The following is a 22322-nucleotide window of genomic DNA, read 5'->3' on the forward strand; positions in this document are numbered from 1 at the left end:
TTCGAGGCAGTCCAGACACAAACAGTGTACACCAGATGAATAAACAGGAAGAACAAGTGAAAATCCAAAAGGTTGTTAAAAGGTCCAAATCCACAAACCTAACCCGACGGCACGCGGACGCCTAAATGGTACACCAAGGCAGTCTCTAGTGTACCGGAGTGTGCAAGAACACTCTAGCAATCCAAAGTCATGAATTATTCCAAGGATGCATGCAACGGCAGAGACAGAGGTTCGTGAGGGTTCCGCTGTAAACACGGCAAGTGATTTAGCAATCCAAAACGTTCCGTGGTCGAGCAGCAATGCGAGCAGCAAAAGTACAAGGGGCAAGGCGAGGCAATTCCAATAGCGGTCCGTGATCGACAAAGCCAGAAAGATCAACGGAATGACGGGGATTCCAAAAGCAAGCCGTAGAGCAGTCCAGGTCAACAATGGGAGAGCCAAAGAAACAGGGGAAACAAGGGACAGAAGCAAGAATATTTGGGACAAAGGCAACGCCGTCAGAATACAAAATTCAGAAGCGCCGGTATGATGTAAAGGCGGGGCTTAAATAAGCGGTCACATGATGTGTGCAACGCTCCTCAGCGTGCTAGGCGAAACCAGGAAGTACCGGCAGGATGCCAACGTTTCCATGCCAACCTCCAAGCTCCCGGCAGCCGAAGTCTTAAAGGAACAGTAACCACGGATCCTTTGCATACACGAGAGTCAGTACACCCACGTTTAGTAACAGCTTTATCCTTATTGCGGCCCAACACAGTTGAATGTTGCCAATACCTGACAATGGGTTAATTTGTGCAGTTCCCAAAATTCGATTTGGAATCCCAACGGGGTCTGTATTATATGACACAGTACATTGCCCAGTATAAAATATCAAGTCATACAAAAATCCCCAAAACACTTGAGCTAAGGGCACCATAACCCAGCACAGTGATTGCATCAACGGGTACCATAAGGAACCCAGGTCTCTCTATGAGGAGAGTTTTTCGAAAATCAACCTTAAGACAGCTACAGGCGCCCAATGTTGTTGATGTGTATAGGTTATTTTGTAAAAGATTCTTCCTTTTTGTAATCAAACTGGCAGCTCTAATTCAAAATACAGTTTCCCTTAGGCTGTCCAAGGGTTGAAAAATTGAAAAAGACAACAGAACAATACTGTATTGATTGAAATGGCGCCTTTTTATTAAGCATTCATGTTACTAATTACTGCAATAAGTGTCTTGCAGTTGTGCACTTAGTTTATCACTGTATTAAATGTCTTACAGTCTGTTGATGTGCTTATTATTTTCACTTTGTTTAAGTCCTTTATCTTCTTGCTTTTTGCTTGTTCCTCGTGTGTCCTCTTAATGCTTGTCCTCTTTTGATTTATTTGTGTCCTCTTATCGCTGTAATAAATGTCTCTCTATGAGGAGCTAACATTGTGCCACTCAATCTCCTCATTTAAGCCACAAATATGGCTTTGAGTTGTAAATATCATCTTTTGTTCCAGATTGATACGTTTTCGATTAATTTCTTCCTTGCTTGCGCCGTGGATCTTTGTTAAAACTACCCATGAGAAATTTTCATGAGTATGGCCTTTTTCAATGAAATGTTTGACCATGGAAGCATGTATGATTTTGCTATTTGATCAACTTTGATGCGCAATTAGTCGGGTCTTGCATTTTCTATTAGTTTTGCCTATGTAATGTGAACCACAAGGCCAAGTAATCATTTACACCACATTTTCACTATTACAATTACCGAATTCTGTAATCAAACATTTGTTTTGTAAACCAATATCTACTTCCTTGGTCTTCATCGTGTATCTACACATGACGCATTGCCCACATGGATAGTGACCAATCAGAGGAGGCAAACCCCACAGTGTGGTTTGTTTTATCAGGCCTTGATGTTTCTCAGTTGTGTCATTTCTGATGAAGGGATTGCTCAGATTCTGGCTCTTTTTGTATACTACTAATAGAGCAGGTTTGTCCTTATTGTAAACTTTCTTCCACGTTTTAGAAATCACATCTTTGATTTTGTAGGACAAGTTAGGCAAAGTGTTGCCCTGTCTTACTCCTCAATTCCCTGGGGGCTTTCTAAAGAAGGGCCTCTCTGTTATTGTTATATGCTCCAATTTCCTTGGATACCCTTGTTCTAGAAGTTTGTCTTGCCAAATATACGCACTATCTTCATAGTGCTTGTTCATAATGCTATTCCGTTTAAGTCTTATAAACTCGCTGAAAGGCAGGTTACATGTAATGTGTTTTGCATGGTGACTAGAAAAGTGCAACAACGCATTTATATCTGTAGTCTTACTATATGGTTTAACTCTTAACACCTTCATGATGGAAAATGTTGATGTCCAAAAAATGTATTTCTGAGTCTTTTATTTCCTGTGTAAATTTCAAAATGATTTTCTGCTGGTTAAGCCATATCATGAACGCATCGGCATGCACTCTAGTGCTCTCCCAGACAATGAAAATGTCATTGATGTACCAAGACCACTGCAGCCAATTATTTTTGTAGGGATTGTTGTCTGAGTGTATGGTGGTTTTCTCAAGCATTTCTACATACAAATTTGCTAAATTGGGGGCTATCGCCGCACCCATGGCCTTCCCTTCAATTTGTTTATAGTAGATGCCTTGAAATTGGAAAAAGTTTTTCGAGAGGGCAAATTCAGTGCACCAAAGGATGAAACTACTACTGACTGGATGGTTGTTTACTCGCCCCAAGAGAACCTCTTCGACAACTTCTAAAGTGGCCCTCTGGGGAATCACAATATACAAGGACTGAATATCTAAGCATATAAGATGGTATGCACCAGGGATGAAAGTGAGGCCTTCAATCTTATTAATGACATCCGTTGTATCTCTCAAATAGTTCTTAATTTGAAGAACAAAAGGTCTCAAATCATAGTCAGCAAATGTTGACAAGGGTTCCAGATTGGCACCCACCCCAGAAACAATAGGGCGACCTGGATGGTCTAGAGGGTTTTTATGCAGTTTCAACAAAATATAAAACACAGGAACCCTGCCTTTTTCCCCTTATCAAGTAATCCGCTTCCTGTTTGCCAATCATGTTATGATCTAATGCCCTTGTAACCTTGTCTCTGTTGATACAAACCATTTCCTCTGTGGGTTCTTTGTCTAGGATGATGTAACTGTTACCATCCGATAAGTTTGTTGCATTCTTTAATGTAATCAGAACAATTGAGGAGTACAATGCCCCCCCCCCCCCCTGTCCGCTTGTCACACAATCACTTGGTTGTTCCTGGCCAGTTTCTGCATAAGATCCATTTGGCATTTGCTAAAATTGGAGTCTCTCCATATTCTCAATTCTAACCACTTCCTCCAATACTTTTCTTTCAAATACCACCGATTCAGGAGATAAGCTATATAAAGGGGCACTAAAGATGGATTGGTTACGTAATCCACTATGATTCGTATTTTCAAACATAGGTTGATTTTCAAAATACTCACTAAAGTGTATCTTACGCATTAACTGTTGGAATTCAGTTGAGAATTCAAAGAGATCGTGCTTTTTTGTAATCACAAAATGTAGACCTTTATTAAGGGTTTGCTCCTGTAGGGTTCAGCTTATAGGTAGATAGATTGACTACCATTGTTTTTGGCTTCGGCTTCGTGTTCTTATTGGGTTGTTGTTCCAATCCCCTCTCCGAGCACCACAATCTAAAAAAGTTGTCTACTTTGCCTAGAGCGATTCGGACCTCTGTATTCTCTCCCTCTTGTATTAGTGTCTTGTTGACCTGTACCTTCACTAGTACTTGCTACGCTGTCACATAATTCCACACTTTCTTCTAAGTACTTCACATTTCCCTGACCATTATCCGACTTATTCCCCCTGTGATGACTCCTGCAGAGTCATCACTGATCCCCAGCCTAAAGTCTCCTCCCATGTCGCCACAGGGAGGCAAGTGCTACCTGATCCTGACCCTGGGGGTGGATCATATGGGAGGAGTTGGCTGTTAGGGGAGAGGAGAGATGCAGTATTCTTCCCTTTTCTTTGAGGATGAAACTTTAATTCCAGAGTTTTTAATGGCATGTTGTCATTATTCAAAACTGTTTAAATATAAAAACTACTTTTTTCAAACAAAACCCTATTCATTCCTCATGTGTGCATGATAAGCCTAGAACATATCCAACATCTAATGTTTATGGTGATTGTTGTCTGCATAAATCTGTCCAATATTGTAACTTGAATCATTTGGAACTACCTTGGACTCCAAGTCCCAGAAAGCCTCAAGTGCTGAGATGAGGAAGAGTAGCAAGGAGCCAATGTGGAGGGAATGTGACACCAAGTGTAATGTGCAGTCTAGGTGTCAGGATCCAAGACAGCTGCGCGGGACATTTAAATCTGGAAATCACATGCAGCTGACAGATCAGAGAAGGAGAGAGGAGAAAGGTTGGGCTGAAAAGTGCACTGATCGGGAGGCGAGTACGAAGTCCGAGGCAAACTCACGGAGAAGAGCCGTATGGAGAGCAGGAGACGTCTACCGGTCGCAGGGTAGTGGCATTCGGTACTGGAGATGAGAAAATCTGGTGAAGGCAGGTGAACTGTGTACAGCAGGGCCAAGGGAGACACGGTGCTGCAGAGCAGCACTGGTTCTATCAATGAAAGACTCAGAAGCTGTCGCGGGCACCAAACGAGACTCTACCAAGAAGGGAAAGCTTGCCCAGCAAAAAGTCTTCGCAGCAGCTGCACAGTGAACCAATAAGTTAGCCTAAACAAGTAGGTGCCCGGGGCGTGCGAACACGTTAAAGACTTTTTGGGAAGCATTTTTGAATACCGCCCAAATAGAAATGAAAACAAAAAGTGCAAATATGGTACACTTCTCCTGATATGAGATTAGTTGGGGGAAACCTGGAACAAGCGTTGTCAAGAGACATTAAAATAAAGGTTGGCAGACAGAGCTTGAACAAACCCTCATGTATGGGATGTCAGTATGGGTGAAGTTGGGACAAGTAATAGCTGAAGTCAACCAAGGTGTATTATTGAAAGAGTACAAATGTGTAATACGTAAGACGAATGTGAATGTTGCAGAGAGAACTGATAAGAGCATCAGGTGGTGAACCGAACCTTTTTGGAAAGAGATACCTGGCAGGAGAGTGCACCAGGGAATCTGTGTGAGCCAAAACCAGGATATCAAGAGTTTCAGTTGAGAAGTTTCCTGACTGGGGAGTATACCATGAAGCCTACTTTGAACTGGTGTGTTGAAGAGAAACTTTATTATATTAAGTTGTTGTTTCAGTTGAAAATGTTGTCACCCTGAGAATTAGAAAAGACTTGTCTTTTGCCATACTTTAATAGAGAAAAGACATTTGTTTAACCATCCTTAAAAGTAGGACAGCATTTCTTTTGCCATATTCCAACCAGCGTGTGGCAAAGACATTCTGTTTTGCCATCCTGAAAGACTAGGAGAGTCTTCCTCTTTGTTATATTCCAACCAGGGTTGTGGAAGAGACATTTGATTTGCCATCCTGAGGAAAGTATTAGGTAAAAGAGACACTTTCATTGCCTTTAAGAGACTGTTCTTGAAACAGAACATGTTGAACAATCTTCCTGAAATAATCCAGGGGAAGGGGAACCAACCCCTGGACACAAGGATTGTTTTGTTGAAGTTACATTCTTAAGTTATTGAACATTTATGTTGAATTGAAATTCAAAACAGTTACCATACACTTGTTGATTGTGTTTGTTAGTGTGAGGGTCAGATTTTGTTTGGACACCAGGTCAGCCTGCTTTAGTTTTAGTTTCATAGCAAGGGACGCTCAATTTAGGGTAGGGAAAGTTAGGCCTTTATCCACCCCCTTTCTGTTAATAAAATTTCTGATGTTGAGAATACTGCCACTTTGTGTCTGCCTCTCATTTCTGACCCCTCAAACCCTCCTCCTCCCCCCCATAGAAAGGATCCTCTCATTTTTAACCTTTTGGAGGCATAGATCGAATAAATGAAGTCGGTACGTAGCAGAACCTCTTCTGGTAGTCTGGGCATTACTATATGGCCTCTTCTTGAAACACCTCGAGGGAAAAATTTGCATGCGGGTATTGTCCCCTTGGATGCATACAATTTGTGTAAAGCTTCCTGGATGCAGCACTTTACAAGCAATTATGTCTGCCTGGATAGCAGTTTTCTTCCTCCCTGAATCTAACAGAGCATTGGCAGGGAGAACTTGAAACCAAAAGGATAGATCGGATTGGTGTTCGGTCTCTACTGTAGTACATATTATTCATGCTTGATTCAGCAGGGTGCTAGGGTCGTCTCTCCCTCTCTCGTCTATAAATATGGTTTTCTACCCTAGCTCAGGCGTCCTTAGCCCCGGGTTACTATCTAGAGAATATTGACCCCTTGCTGTCTGATATCTTGACATTCTACGCTGTGGCATATATACATATAGGTGTATCACTTATTTAGGGATTTCCATATCTGTTTTGTATTTTTCACTACTTAGTTTTCCAATATCTTTAGATTGTCCCTGATGATGGATGTAACTCCAAAATGCATTGGCCTGCAGTTACACCTGCTTCTGCGACACGTTTTGTTCAAGACTAATAAAAGATATTGTGAAACACAAGAACAAACATAACCTGTTTTACCTAATTGGAATACTTCATAGACAGTAGTCTGAGTGAGCACGCAGCACTACAGGTTTTCTACTTCATTTTTCTGCCTGTATGTATTGCTACCCAATGGTGCTATGTTGGGCTAGCTGCAGTGCTCCCCAGAATATACTAACCACATACAGAACCCCCTTTGTTAACTAAGTGATGGTGCCTACTCACCCCTCTCTAAAAGGGTGCCATGTACCTGACTGTGACGATCTGCTGGCATATCCCAACAGGGCAAGTTCAAAGGCCACATGTACATCAATGAACTTGGCTACAGGCAAATGTGGCTTATTAACTTCAATCACCTCAAAATATAATAGTGTGGCCCTAGTCAGCCTGGTGGCAGTGGTTTAATAATTAAATATAAGCCATGGTTTGACGTGTTGACTACTATGAAGTCCCAATTGTAAAGCCACAAGCATTGGGATGTCCTATTTTTGTCAGCTTGGTAAGGTGACTCATTAATGACAGTGCCGGGTGTGTATGAGTCATCTGTCCTAGGTCTACTCACAGCAACCCTGTGGGATCCCGCCAAGCAAGATTCTATTTTGATCCACCTGAGGAAGGTCAACACCACCTTCCAGGAGATGGGAACCTTCCCTGGTAGGACCACTGGAAACTAGTGCTTTAAAGACAGTCCTGAGATGACAATTGCCCTCTCATACCAGGGTGCTGATTACTGGAGACCATTTGAAGCAGGCAGACGGGGGAAAAGTGTGAAGTTGGAAAATCCCAGAAAAGCAGTTTAGACCCGAGATGGTGCCATCATCTTGGATTCTGGTACTGCTACCCACACTTCTTGCCCCCGCCCCACATCCTGCAGATGATCTGCTGTAGCATTTTACCTTTATAAGGGGAAGAAAAACCCCCACCACAATCGAACTTTGTTGGAAATGCAATCTATTTGAAAGACCTCTGTAATAGAGGTGAAGACCGAAGGCCCCAAGGAAGAGAAAAACTTTTCTCTCTATCCACTTCAAGGCCGCATTTGGGGTGAAACTCCTGTGGACCATGGCCTCCATACTAATTGTGCACTGGATCCAGGGCCCTGCACACTGGAGGTGAAGGACCCCCCTGTGTTTGTACCAGACAAGCTTACTGAGTGGAAGTGTAGAACAAAGGACTCGCCTTGTCCCTGGAGACCCTGGATCTGGCCACTCCGCAAATCAGAAGCCTGTTTACCACTTTGACTTTCAAGCTGGCTCAACCATTCTCTGCTCACTTCAGCACTCAAGAAACTTCGAGCTGCTTACTCTCTGCTTTAAGCTGACTCCATGTTCACTCGAGCCACTGAAGTGCATTGTTGCAGCAACTCGACCACCAGCTCCCCACTCCCCAGATGGTAATCCAAGAGACGCATCGTCTTGAAATAACTTGACTTCCGACTAGACCTGTTGGGAGCCATTTACTGAACCCATCTCGAACGTTAACTCAATTCATTGAGAGCCTTGACTCAAAGCTGCATCAACGTGGACTCGATACTGGAACAGCATGGCTCGACCATCCCGACAATTGCTTGACAACAGCAAAGCACCAAGGAACCCCACTTTATACGGTCGAGCCACCAATAAAAAGATTAAAGGTATTTGCAGTGGTCAAGTCCTCCTGGTCTGCCTTAAGGTACTTAATGACTCAAAAGACCAGACTCAAGTCTTTTTCAAGACACAGTGGTACTTTTGACATTTGCTGCTCAGCTAAATCTGCTCCCCTGCCTTCACCCAGGGACGTCATTTCACCAAAATCTCAGGGATAGCGGAAGTGAAATCACACAATGTGATGTAATTTGACCCCGCCCCAAGTGACATCACAGGATGTGATGGTAAAGGACCTTCAGATTTTTTAGATGCATCTAGCACCCGTGTTTCCAGGTGCTCTCATTTCAGCCAGATATAAGAACCGATGCACAGAGGGGGGCATGATCTGTCCACGATTACACATATGGGGAAGGCCTTTTCCATATTTGACGTGGGGTCTGTATGTAAGACATACATAATGCAGTATTTCTAACAGGGTAACCAAAATCTATGCTAGTGTATGAAACCTCTATAGATCGATGGACACAGAAGTACGTGTTATCTGTGGCGTTGCTGTGTTAAACAAGCCAAAAAAGCACTGACCGGGGAAGGCGTGCGCTGCTGTTTAACAAGGAGAGAAATACTGCACGAGCAAGGCCTGAAAATGAAATCATTGACCAGAAATGAGTATCAATAAAATCTGGTTATAAATGTATGTAAGACTCAGCTACCACTACAAGAGAAGAAACCTATTGGACTGGTCTACGTGCACAGAGGGCAGTGCACCTGATAATGTTATCTTTGCTTGAGTATAATACCTGGAAAAGGTTCTTTCAATGTACCCAAGATCCCCCATAGTGTATATTATGTAAGCGTATTACTGGGTGTAGGAGGACTTTAAAAAAACACCATTTAATGTAATATCATGGCTGCACACATAAATTCATAGCACGACCCATTTTTTTAAAATGTACAACACCCACAAGTTGCTTCTCACCCGGGGACTCACTCGCAGACTTCAAGGAGCGCACTGCACACTACCCCTTTGTCAGACCAAGTGGTTCCCAATGGCGTAGCACAGAATTTGGCAGCTCCTCTGCGAGCCATGCTTTGGGGTTCCCCACCAAGCTCCTTAACAAAGCAAAGGGCACGTCACAGCCCGGACCGGTCCTGACCACCATGTGTGCGCAGTGTCCATGACGATTATGCTGCTCCAGGGGCATGCACTACTTCAAGTGAAAGAAGTAAATAAGTTCTTCAGTCAAAGCTTAAATCTTTAACGTAACATAGAGAGAAGGGGGGGGGGGGCCTGGTCCACAAATATACCAGCCATGAGTTGTTTTTTTTGGAGGGTGTAAATATTTGCAACAAGTATGTGATTGCGACTGAGCATAGCGAGGGAGCCTGAACTAACCCAAATGGGTTTCTGGGAAAATGTGGCTAAAAAGGCCAACACTCGGTGTCGGTTAAATCATGCAAAAAAGTACAACAGATGCAAGTCACCGAAAGTGCACAGGGCATTTCCCAATGCATTATCGTGCTGGTCCCTGCAATATATACCATTATAAAAAACATTTGTATGCTGGCTGTGCCCATACATTTCCATGCTGGCTCCACCAACATATGCTCATATAAGACCATACTTGTGTACGCTTTAAGACGTTTTTCTATAGTATCATTACTGGCACTGGGCACAAAACTGGCTCTGCCAATATATGGCAGTACTCCTATGTACGTACATACTCCTGTTGGTTTGGCTATAAAAAGTGACATGTCACATTAGAAAAACCTGTCCAAACTGGTTCCACTGTAAACCAGTCTAGACCGATAAGAACACTTCTCTTGCTTGATTCATCATAGATGCTCAGTTAATAAAAAGTCATGCTACAGTGAAGACTATACAGACCGCTACAGCAAAACATCAGTCTAGCGAGGTAACACTACTTATCATGCTAGTTTTTTTTTAGACTGACTGCACCAAAATGGCTGTACGTGAGCTGCAAGGAAGCGGAGGGAGGAGGGGTTGGAGCTGAACGTGGCATGTGCCACATGTCACGGTCGGCTCCAACCCCTGCTGAGTGCCTCCCCGGCCCAGCTCCTGCTACACCAGGAGCACCCGTTTTTTTCGTTTTTTTTCTAACATTTATTTTTAAAGATGGGGTCTTAAGGGAGTCCCCAGGAGTTGCAACTGTGACCCCCAAATTACGTCCACGCCTTTCCCCACAGTGTCCCCTTTGCCCTTAAAGCTGCATTCTCTGTCTTTCCTTTACAGGGGTGTGTCCTTAGTGTTTTTAATTATTTGTGTGTACTGTTGTTTTTTTAAATTCATATTTTTCTAGAATGTTGGTTGGACATTTTTATTTTTGTACCACTGTACTATTGTTTGTGCAGCGCTAATACCAGCTCTCTCCCTTCCAGAAATGTATAGCCTGCCCTGGCCCCATGTTACCAACTGTATCTCTGTTCACCTTTATGATTGTGCTCACTGCTGGTTTTGTAGAATCGTGAGGTTGAGAAGGCGTTTTAGACACTACTTGTTTCTGTACTCCTGCAGCGCAGTAGTCATTTCGGCACACCAGGGATCAGACTACACAGTGCCAATCCCCTGCCATTGACGTGCTGGCGTAATCTGTTCTAGCAGACTTTATTCTCTTCAAGACAACATTGCTATGTAATTTCAAGGTTGTTGGTTATACTGTGTGTCATGATGCCTACCCCCGGGGACCCAGACCACGTCCAGCAACCCCGGAAGCAGGCATCAAGTTATCCTAAGCAAGCCCAACAACCCCTGTTAGGGGCTATTTGGGTCCAGTCCTGGCACCTATGGCGCCAGGCACATATGGAGAGTCAGTCCTGGCGCCATGGGCGCCAGGCTCATAGATTAAAACTTACCTGATGCAGACCATGCTGCAAACTTACCTGATGCAGACCATGCTGCAAGAGCTCCAAGCCAAAAGAGGCTTGGAAGGGATTACTTTACTTAGGGACTATTTTTTACCCGGGCGGGGCTGGGGAGGAATACTTACCTGGGACTACTTTGGAGGCTATTTAAACCACGCCCGAAGAGCAGCACACGCTTCGCGTTATTCTGCATCCAGCAGCGTAACGCTCACTGTGCCTGCAAGTCTGCATCCAGCCTTCTGCCACGCCCGCCTCGAGTTTGGAGCTCCTAGAAAAAGGGAGAAAGAATGAGAAAAGGTTAGAACAAGAGCAATACCTTTAATCCTTACCTGAATTCCCGATCCATCGTGCCTTCGAGTTGGAAGAAAGAAGTTATTTTAATGCGTGTCGCCTCGCCTGCTGCAGCGCCGCGCTGAACTCACCGGCCTTCGCAGCATCTTCACATTCCACCGCATCCTCCTGTGTGTTCCCGCCGCACTCTTGCGCCTAAGGAGAAGACAAGAACAGCAAGGTGAGCCAAGGGAATAAACAGAGGAATATTAGTTACCCTCCCATAGACTTACCTGATTTTACCACCGGGGGTACTATTCCTCTTCACGGGTCGGCGCAACTTCCACTGCATCTTCGCCGAACCCCGGCCCCCAAGGGGAAACAAAAGGAAAGCAAGGTGAAACAAAGGAACGAACAAGGGGAACCTTCCTCACCACAATAGACTTACCTGATTTTACCGCCGGAGGTATTTTTCCCCAAGACTTCATACTTTCTCTCAGCGCCTGAATAAGGGAGAAAGCAACAGGTTACATATTGACATTATTTTATCGAACTGTGTTGGAAAATACAAATCCTTACCAGAAAACTACCGGTTGCCACGAGGAACTCTTCATTAGGGTCAAGCTGCAACCTGCAAGGAATCGGACAAGAGTGAAAGTCAGGCATTTGAACTCCTACGAACTTTATACTTACGGCGTCTTGCCGTGAATCTCGGAGTCAATATTGTTCTGGAACTCACCAATTCCTTCGAGCCAGTGAAGCAACTGGTTATCAATGCGCCCCTGCGCTCAATGCAGGATGGAGAGTTCATCTTTTCAAACCATCAGGTGAGACTATAAGAGGGGACATCAAAGGTGATCTGTGGGGAGAACAGCAGGGGTGGGGGGGATTTACGCTCCACTCCACGGGTGGTTAATTCCCTTTCTCCATTTGCAGGAGAATATTCCTACAGTCCAAGCAAACAAAGCTAGGTGGGGCAGTCCAGTCCGTCATCTCGGCCCTACGCGTCACATTGGTGGAGACCGCAGATGTCCAGTTCCGATCGACGCCTCTGTGGGAGCCAAGTGAGCGTAACACTGTGCTGAGGAATCTGCAATCTACAGGTTCCCTTATACACTAATGTGAATTTGAGGAATCTGGGTTATCTTGCTGCAGTTCCCAAAACACAATGACTACCGGTCTGGACTGTCTCTAGTTTATTCAGTTGAAACAAAGGTGATGGTCTCACATAACTTTAGAAAGACATTATTTAGGCAATATGACCTGAGGAGGGTGCCATTACCGGTCAGGTAATGCTCCCGGGACAAAGTTAGAAGCCCGAGCGAAGCAAGGGCTTGAACAGAGCCCCAGGGGCATTACCCGACCGGCCCGGGGTACAAATTGCAATTTGTCATGAGTCGAGAAACGGCGCTGCAACTGTTTGACTCGAGAAAAATAAAAGCAAAATAAATGGCCGCCGGGAATCGGGAGAAGTACACGTAGTCCCTTCTCTCTTTCCATGGCGGATATTGAAATCGATGTAACAAAAATAAACAAACAAATGGCCGCCATGGAATAGGGAGAAGTCCCTTCTCCCGTTCCATAGCGGCCAGTCATGGAAGAAACCACATCGCTGCGGCGGTGAGGGAGGCTTGTCGGCCTGGTAATGCCCCTGCGCGGGCCTATGAGCTTGCTTGTAACAGGCTCATTGACCCCAGCTGTGTATTAATGTGAGGTATGATTCATCTGGTCTTTCTGAATTTCCCAGTGTAATATGAATGTCATGCTGAAACTATACACAGCCTGAGACCTAGGGGGATTTTCTATAAGAAGTAAAACATGGCGCAAATAGGTGTTTATTTTAATTGCTGACTAACAATGTTAACAGACTATTTTAGATGGTGAAACGCTAGCATAGACATTATTAAAAAGGTCAGACAAGAAGTTATTCATATGCAATATATTTCGACTGTTCTGTAAGAGGTGGACAGTTTGCATTAATAATGCATTGGGTTACCAAATAGCGTGAAGACTAGGAAAAGGCGTGCCTTCGTATTCCAATGTTTTTTGTGTTACATTTACCCTGTCAGTACGTAGTTCCTCTCTTTTGTTCTTCCCAGTTTTGCATCTCTCATTCAGTATGCCACTAATGAGCAATAAAATGAGGTCACTTCCATTTTATTAGACCACATTTGTTTCCAATGGTCTAATTACACGTTTAGCTCATAAAACATAAACCTCTGATTACAGAGCTCGTGGTACGTTGCTAAATGAGCCCTGTCTACATTAGACAGCTTGCATTGGAAACAGCTGACACTGCCGGAAAGGCCTTGTCGCTGGAAAACAACATGCAGCTGCGACTTCCAAATAATGTATAACTGTATTAAGGATGTGACTTAGTCCAAATATACTAAATCACTGGCTGATTAGCATGGGAGGAAAATGCCCAGTAGCCCAGGGAGTCTGCCAAATGTGGACACTTCGAGAAGGATAATCACGTGATTGGGCACAGCAGGTGTGACAACTGACTGCATGAAAAATGGAAGAAGGACTTAACAGAACTCGCTCCTGAAGGAAAGTAAGACGCCTTTTCAAGATGCGCCAGGATCATCTGACCTCATGGGTTCATAAGACTCCCTTCAGTCAGCGCTTTATTTTTACTTCTAAAAGCTTGTGTTTTGAAGGCTGGCTTTAGGTTTAGGAGGGGACACGCTGTCGGTTTCTTCTCATAGCACTGCTGTGTAATGAATTGCCTTGCTACTCTTCAAACCCTATGTATAGGCTCAGGTTTTGTTCACACCGCTTTGTTTCACCTTTTGACAACATTTGATGGCTGTAATTTACAGATCCCTAACTAATGTTCGTCTATGGACTGTTTACATACATTGTTATTAATGATGTGGCCATTTATGAGTTTATTTTTTCCCCTTAAAATGCAAATGTTGCAGGTGCAACCTTTTGCAATAATAAAGTAGTATTTCTATATTGGTGCACTAGCACATGAAATGTGCCCATTTTAACCAAAATATGTTAGAACAAATAAGAAATGGGATTAGTTGGTCAATGGCAAGGGGTACAAACTAGATATAAAGGCAGAAGTAACAGAATATGGCCGACTATAAGCAGAGGTGTCCTCCGTTTGGAAGCCTTTCCTATGGCTTGTTCATTTATTTTCTTTAAATAATCTGTTTAGAAACCAATATTTCATGTCCAAATAACGTCATTGTTTCCGAAAGATTTGATTACAAAGTCTGCTGTCGAATTTGTATTATCTACAACCATAAGCCTCTCTATATGCAGTTCAATCAGCAACAGCAAGTAGTAACGTCAGGTGATGAAGAGGTGTCCCGAAACTGCACCATAAAATCTGTTTCCCGTGACTAGGGATCTATAACCCCTACTGCAGCTGGCAGAAAAATCCCAGCAAAGGCAAGGAGGCGTCTTGCCCGTGCCGGGCATGGAGCCTTTGCCAGTCGACAGTCCTTGAGAAAATGGGGTTGTCGGAGATGCAGCCACTGGAGGAAATGAGAGGAATCCAAGATGGAAGTGCCTCTCACTGTCTGAGACAGAGCCAATGTGGCGTGCTGTAAAGGGCAATGTCCACAAACTGGGCCCTTGATTCTATCTCAAGCATTCCAAGCGATGACTATTGCCTTGCCTGCCGAGCTGAACCAGTCTACCACTCTTTTTTTAATTGAGTGAGGATATGTATTCTTGCTATACAAGTTTGGGTCAAGTTTAAAGTGTTTAAGAATCTCAATGTCACAGTTAGGTGACTGAGAGCAGCGGTGTTGCAGCGTTTACTGAAACTTCTTGTATTCTAAATATCCATCTAATTTTTTTAAAATCAGAAATGTCTGTTTTTTTCTCTACCCACAGCCAACCTTGAATTTCCTGCTCATGAGTGTATGAAAATATTTGTGTAACAAAGACGTCCTTAGAACAGTGTTTTAGATCCTTTCTGTGAGAAAATAGAGAACACTGCTAGAAGACAAACCCCATGTTACTTTCATATATGAACATTCTTTTCCTGTTTTCCTGTACATTGCTCTTAACTTTTATTTCAGCTTGTGACCTCAATCTTTTCGACAATGATCACGATTTTGGGACGAAAATTAAACACACCTGGTCTCCAGGTGCCTTGATGTATTATGGCAGAGCAGAGCTCCCATCCTCGGACCACAGGTAAGACTTTCATTGAGTTAATTTTCTGTCTAAGTGTGCTTTAAACCAGGCTTTTGAGGTTATCAAGAAGCAAAGGTATTTAAATGTGACTTCCTGCATCCTTTTAATATTCCATATAGCAAATTTCATGAGCATGCGATTGTGGTTTTCTTAGTCTGGTAGAATATCCCTTGGGACACAGGCTGGGAGAACAATGGAAGATTCAAGAGTAACCAAGCTGCATGCAATCATGAACGCAATGAAAAGATGCAGGTTGCACTCCATTTTTAACTATTGTCGTGGGCAGCTACAGATTTGAATCCAGGCTTGGGAGCGGCAAAATTATATAATCAGGAAATGGTTACGTTTATTCCAAGTGAAGTGGGTCGCAACACTGTGCTTTTTTCAGGTTACACATTTAATTTACAATGTTTAGCTTTTTAAATGCGTGAATTGTAATTTGCTGTTTTGAACGCGTGGCAACAAGAGCTGTGTTTTTCAATTGACAGGTGCATCGTGAGGTGGCTCTCTCAACCTAAAAACAATAGATTCATCATATAAACAGACCTTATACAAAATTCCACAAATGGATAACCTCTAATGTTAACACTGATGCTTATTCTATTGCCATTGATCTGCTTGGTAGCTGTGTACAGCATTTGTATCAGTATAAACATGGTCTAATGAAATGGGAGCCCTCCAGAGGCTCTGGTCTTGCAGCTGTCTCAGCCCGGAACTTGTGCTAAGGCCTTTTCCTTCCCTGCCAGACTCATGGCTTAAATGTGTTCACCATATTAAGTCCTTTTCCCTCATGCTTACTACTTTATTTTCTCTTCTCTCGGTTTCACCTTCTCCTGGTGGCCCTCTGACCCCACCTCTTTCTCTGCTGACATCCTCCCCTTTATTCACTCCCCCCTCCTGTATCTCTTATCTCCCACAACCTCTCTGAGGCATGTAATCCCCCCCCTCCTACTACACCCGGTTTATCCTTGCCTTCTCCTCGTTTGATATTTCTTCTCCTGGCCTTTCCTCCTCTTACTCTGGCCTTTCTAAGAATCTACTCCTACTTCCAGACCTTCCTCTGCTTCAGCTCCAGCCTTTCCCCCACGCTTGCTCTCTTCCTCCATCATCGCCATATATTCTTCCTCTGCACATTTCTTCCTCTCACTGGCTCCCTAAACTCAGCGCGGGCTCATGTGAGCACTCTTTTGAACATGTTGGCAAGTGGTAAAGGGTTCTATAATGGGGATATGTGCATTACCTGTGGTTGTGTAAATGTTGCTGCCCGTGATTGGCTCACTGCCTGTACTCTCCAGTGTTGCCCATCTGTGCCTTGTACAATATACCTAAGTCTTAATTGGGCTGTAGCTGTTGTGTGCTAACAATGTCGAGCAGAATTTCTACACTGCTCATCTGACCTAACGCGGGGGCGGGGGGTGCAACCATCTTTCAATGGACCCTTGGTTTTCCGTTCATGACACAATCTGTTAACTTGCTTCCCAAGAATGTGTGCTACCAACTTCAATGTGCAAGAGAAGATCTTGCAGGCAGGCTCTCGGACTGCTGGTAGAAACATTACATTAAATCCTTCCCGGTAAGCATATTGCAGTCCAAACACTGGGGCCATGATTTCATGATTTTCACCATACTTCACTTGCTAGAGCCTAGCTTTCATCCCAGAGACGTTCAGAGTGCCCTGTTGGATCAGTGGTAGGTTTTGCGAACGTGTATATTTCTATTTACCGATGCAGGTCTCCAGAAATAGTTCCATCTCAGTGCTTTATAGCAAGAAAACCCACAACCCCTTAGCACCTGGCAGGCAACCATTGAGTAGCAAATTTATTGTGGGCCTTCCCCACGCCATCTATAAACCATTTGTTACCACCCTTGTGTGCCCCACCAGTCTTTGTGACCTGGCCCACAAAGCTCTCAACTCAACTAGTGAGACATCGTACCTTGACTGTGCCTCGGCTATGGCCGCCCTGTTCACGATTCTATTGTTTATTTGTAAAGTGCTTCTACACAAAACGAGTGCTTCAAAGCGCTCAATCAATGTTCACCTTTCAGTATGTCTTCCAACATTTGGTTGTGTTGGCTTGCCCAATACTTTCTCTGGACCTCACTTTCCCCCTCCGCCTCTGCCACCTTACTCTGGCTTCGACTATCCCCTGCTTGCCTCGTCCTTACTCGCCAACTTACTCCTTTTGCTCCTCTTTTCCTTCTCTACCTTCCTCCTCCTGATCCTTCACTTTTCTGATACTTCCCTCCTCCACGCCTCCCTCTGCATGGTCTTTCCTTCTTCCTCTACTCTTCTCTTCACATGCCTCCAAACTCCCACACTTATGCTTATTTATTTGATTTATTTGAACTTATATAGTGCACTTACTGCCCGGGGGTATAGAAGCACTGTTACAACAAGGTAGGTTAGTTACAGGACATGGAATTGCTTGCAGGTTACATTAGGAGGAGGTGTTGTAGAGGGTTAAAGAGGTGATGATGAAGCATATAAGTTATACAGTGTTGGTGTCGATCAGGTTACAAGAATAAATGAAACTGGAGTAACAGGAGTTAACAGGCAAGTTTTTAAAAAAACAAATGTTTTAAACTTTATATTTTCCAATAAAACATTACAGGATCAACAATGGGTAACAATTCTCAAAAGTTCTAACATTAGTTTTTACAGAAAGTACAAACTATCAAAGAGTTAATTGAGTAATTCCTACAAGATTATAATTATCCAATGAGCGTATTAACAAACATACCAATACCCTATTGTCGTCAACCCTCTATACACAATTAGTAAATTTGCATAAGATCTAAAACCAAGAAAAAAGAGGGAGAAAACACGAAGAAAGAGAAGAAAAGAGAGAAGAGAAAAAAATCTAAGCACCCCACATAAAACATGGACACATACCACGCCCAGCATGCCTTATATTTGTCATAACCCACATGTACATGCAGCTATCAGATGTCATTCACTAAACCCACTTCTATGCACCATACAAATCCTTAAAGGGCAACCAGATATCCAAATAAATCTCTTCCCAATTTCTCCTGTAATACACATACTTATCAAAATCTGATAACAACTGCATATCATTGACCCAATCTTCCACCTGCGGCTTTTTCCTAGTTTTCCACAATCGCAAAATGTGTTGTACTGCCACTATTAAAGCCTTATTAATCCAACATCTAAATATTCTAGCAGTCATAAATCTTCCTCTATCTGATAAAAGAATTGTTGAGAAGGATGTCCTCGGAAAGCTTATACACAATACTGTATCCAACCGATCTAACACATCCCCCCCAGAAACTAATTGATCTCGAACAATTCCACATCATGTGAAACCTAGTCCCTCTCTCTTTCCCACATCCCCAGCATACATCATTATCTAGGAGGCCAAATCCATGCATACGCACAGGTGTCCAATACAGACCACCCAGAATTTTCTGATGAACTAGGTGTAAATTCAAATACCAGTTTACTCCTATAACCCGCCTGTAGTATCTTCCTCCATTTGTCTTCCGAAATTGGGCACTGCAACTCATTTTCCCATTTTTCTTTCAGTCTATCCCATGACTTAACATTAGTATCTTCTGGAGGCATTCGGTTGACGTAAGTAGCTACTGCGTGTGGAAATGATTTCAGTACTTTACATAAGACAGGTTCCGTTCCCAGTGAACCTGACAACTTTCCTAGCCTTTTATACCTAGCCAACTCCCTCCTTCCCAAACCAAAATTCCTCTGCAACTCTAGAAAGGGGACCATCCGTCCGTCCTTTATAATGTCCTCTATCCTTAAAATACCTTTAACAATCCAACTACTCCAATATAGTTTTGTTTGCCAGCTGAAGACTAGGATTACCCCAAATTGAAGCCTTGGAATGCAAACAAATATTCTGATCATGATCTATCAACTAGAGTCATATGTGTTGCATTTATAGTTTGCAATCTAACTCGTCTTGATGAAATTCTTTCCATTGAGTAAATATTGTCCAATTCCAAAGGGCAAAATACCTCCCTCTCAATTGTAAGCCAAATTGACTCATAACTATCCGTGGATACCATATAATGAACTGCCTTTTTTAAAATAAAGCCCCAATGGTGCTTAACCAGATCCGGGTAACCGAATCCACCCTCCTGTACTTTACTCAACATAATAAATTTAGGAATTTTGGCTTTCCCCTTCTCGCCCCATAGAAATCTCTGACATGTATGATCAATCCTTTTTAATAATTTCTTAGTAAAGGCAAGGGAAGTGATTGGATTAAATATAACACTTTTGGCAATAAAGTCATTTTAATGGCATTAAATTTAGCCCAAATTCCCAGATTCAACCTCTCCCATTTCTGATTTATCTAATTAGGTCACTAATCAAAATATCACCATTTAACCCAACAATTTCTTTCAAGTCCCTGGCTAGGTAACCCCTAAATACTTAACTTTCAAATCATACCATTTACAGTTCAAATCCTCAAAATCACCCCTCCTACATCTCTCTGAAAGTGGAAAAACTTTGGACTTTTCCCAGTTTACTTTGTGACCAGGAAGTTTACCCACTCTTTCAAAAGCCCTCTTCAGGGCACTACTCCCCTCCCTCGAATTTGATAATGTAAATACCATGTCATCAGCATATGACAAGACTTTGATTTCTGTGTCCCCAAACGTTAGTCCCTTGATACCATTATGCCCACGTATATATGAAAGAAAGGCATCCCTGCCTAGTACCCCTCTCCAATTTAAACGAAGTGGAAGCCCCATTGTTCACTCAAATTCTAGTTGTCGCATCACCATGAAGACATCTGATAAGCTTGCAAGAAAGGAAACCCAAATCTTTTGCATTGTGAACTCCAAAAACGCCATTTCACTCTGTTGAAGGCTTTCTCAGCATCAATAAATACAAGTACTGTTTCCTGAAGCACATCCCTTGGTAATCCCAATATATCAATAATGGTCCTGATATTGTCATACCTGGACCTATTCCTCATAAATCCTACTTGTGATTTGTGTATTAGGCCCCCAATATATTTATCCAACCTATTAGCTAATACATTAGTGAACATTTTAATATCCACATTAAGTAAAGAGATGGGTCTATAATTACCACACTTCTTATGATCTGCTCGGATCGTTTCGGAATCAGTGTTGTAAGGGCTTCCCGCATTGATCGGCAAATGGTCTCTTTGCAGATGAAATCAATCATTGAACAATTCACACATCATAGGAGCTAGCGTATCCCCAATCTATAAAACTCTGAAGGCAAACCATCCAATCCAGGTGTCTTGCCAACATTAAGTTGTTCGGTGGCTTTCAAGATCTCTCCTATTTTAATTTTGCATCTTATGTCTCTGCATTTTTAATTTGGGAAGGTCCAATTCGTGAAAAAAATGTCTCTACTTCTGTCATGATGCCTACCTCCAAGGAGCCAGGTCCGACCCAGCAACCCCAGAGGCAGGCTTCATTTCCCCCAGGGGAGTGCCAGCGGGCCCAAGCTGGGGCCCTTTGGACGCAGTCCTGGCTCCTTAGGCGCCAGGCTCATGTTGGACCTCTGTCCTGGCGCCTTAGGCGCCAGGCTCATGTTGGACCTCTGTCCTGGCGCCTTAGGCCTTAGGCGCCAGGCTCATAAAGCTAGACATGTGTTCAAGTGTTTTACTGTGCACTTACCTGATGCAGACCATGCTGCCACATCCAGGCCCTCTTGAGGCCTGAATGGAACTACTTTACCTGTGGGACTACTTTCCATCCGGGTGTGGTCGGGGAAGGATACATACCTGATCGGAGGAAGGATACACGCTTGGAACTTCTTCCAAAGCTATTTAAACCACACCCGATCAGCAACTCATGCTTCGCGTTGTTCTGCTCCTCGCAGCTGGACGCTCACCGTGTCAGCTCCTGCATCTGGACCTCAGCCACGCCTGTCAGTATCCTGGGTAACCTGCAAAGGGAGACAAAAGACCTTACCTGCTAAATCAGCACCACAGAGACTTCACACCGACGATCCTGAAAAGGAAGACATCATTTTAAAAGCATTTCGCTACGATCGCTGCAGCGCTGCATTTCACTCCCCTTTCCTGGACGCCACCATCTTCAGCAGCGATCATCCGGATCAACAGCCACTTCCCAGAGCCTAGAGAGAAAAAGACAAGAACAAGGTGAGAGAAGGAAGGGAATAGGAAAAGCTCAGTTTCCTTCTAAGTCTTACCTGTTGGGTCATTCCCATTTCATTTCGGGTCTTGCCGCTTCCAGGCATCCGGACCCCGGCCCCTATGGGGAAAAAAAGACAAAGACATTGAATGAGCGAATGCAAAGACATTACCCGAGCGCTCATCCAGAACTCACCTGTCATTTACTGGAACTGCACGTTTCACTTCGGTTCGGCGCCATATCTCCGGCATTCCGAACCCCGGCCCCTAAGGGGAAAAAGACAATGAACATTATTATTAAGCTTGGACTTTTGAACTTGCAACAGAACTTTTACATAGCCTTACCTGAATAGTCAAGCTTACCTGAACTCCCATCAATCCTCAATCCAGTGAAGTAACTGGGTTTCAACGCGCCCCTGCATCAGAAGCAGGATGGAGAGCTCATCCTTCCTGACCCTAAGGTGAGACTTCACGGGGAATCGTGGAAGGGTATCGTGGAGGGTTGGAAGAGAGTGGGAGGCTTGAGCATAACTCAGTCAGTAGGTAATCCTCCCTTTTCACGCACAGGGGAATATTCCTGCGAGCCGGAGAAGCCAGAGTAGAGGGGCCCTTCCTGTCCATCTTCAGAGTCCTGCGCTTCGCCATTGAAGAAGCATCAGCACTCGAAGCCAGCCCTGCGCCTCCGTTGGAATCAGGTGAGCGTTACAGAACGCGAAGCCTCCCCACAATTTCGCACCCGGGCGCTATG

At 43.7% G+C, this 22322-nt stretch overlaps 1 protein-coding gene across 1 annotated transcript in view; it reads left to right on the top strand.

Moving 5' to 3' along the window:
• SYNJ2 (synaptojanin 2) overlaps positions 1-22322 on the top strand; it is a 1190168-nt gene that overhangs the window by 911013 nt on the left and 256833 nt on the right. The window contains exon 18 of the mRNA XM_069607872.1: positions 15335-15452. Within this exon, the coding sequence (XP_069463973.1) occupies positions 15335-15452 (118 nt within the window). The remainder of the gene's footprint in view (positions 1-15334; positions 15453-22322) is intronic.

This window comes from Ambystoma mexicanum, chromosome 4q (genome assembly GCF_040938575.1).
Source record: "Ambystoma mexicanum isolate Mex_15411 chromosome 4q, UKY_AmexF1_1, whole genome shotgun sequence".
Classification (NCBI taxonomy): domain Eukaryota; kingdom Metazoa; phylum Chordata; class Amphibia; order Caudata; family Ambystomatidae; genus Ambystoma; species Ambystoma mexicanum.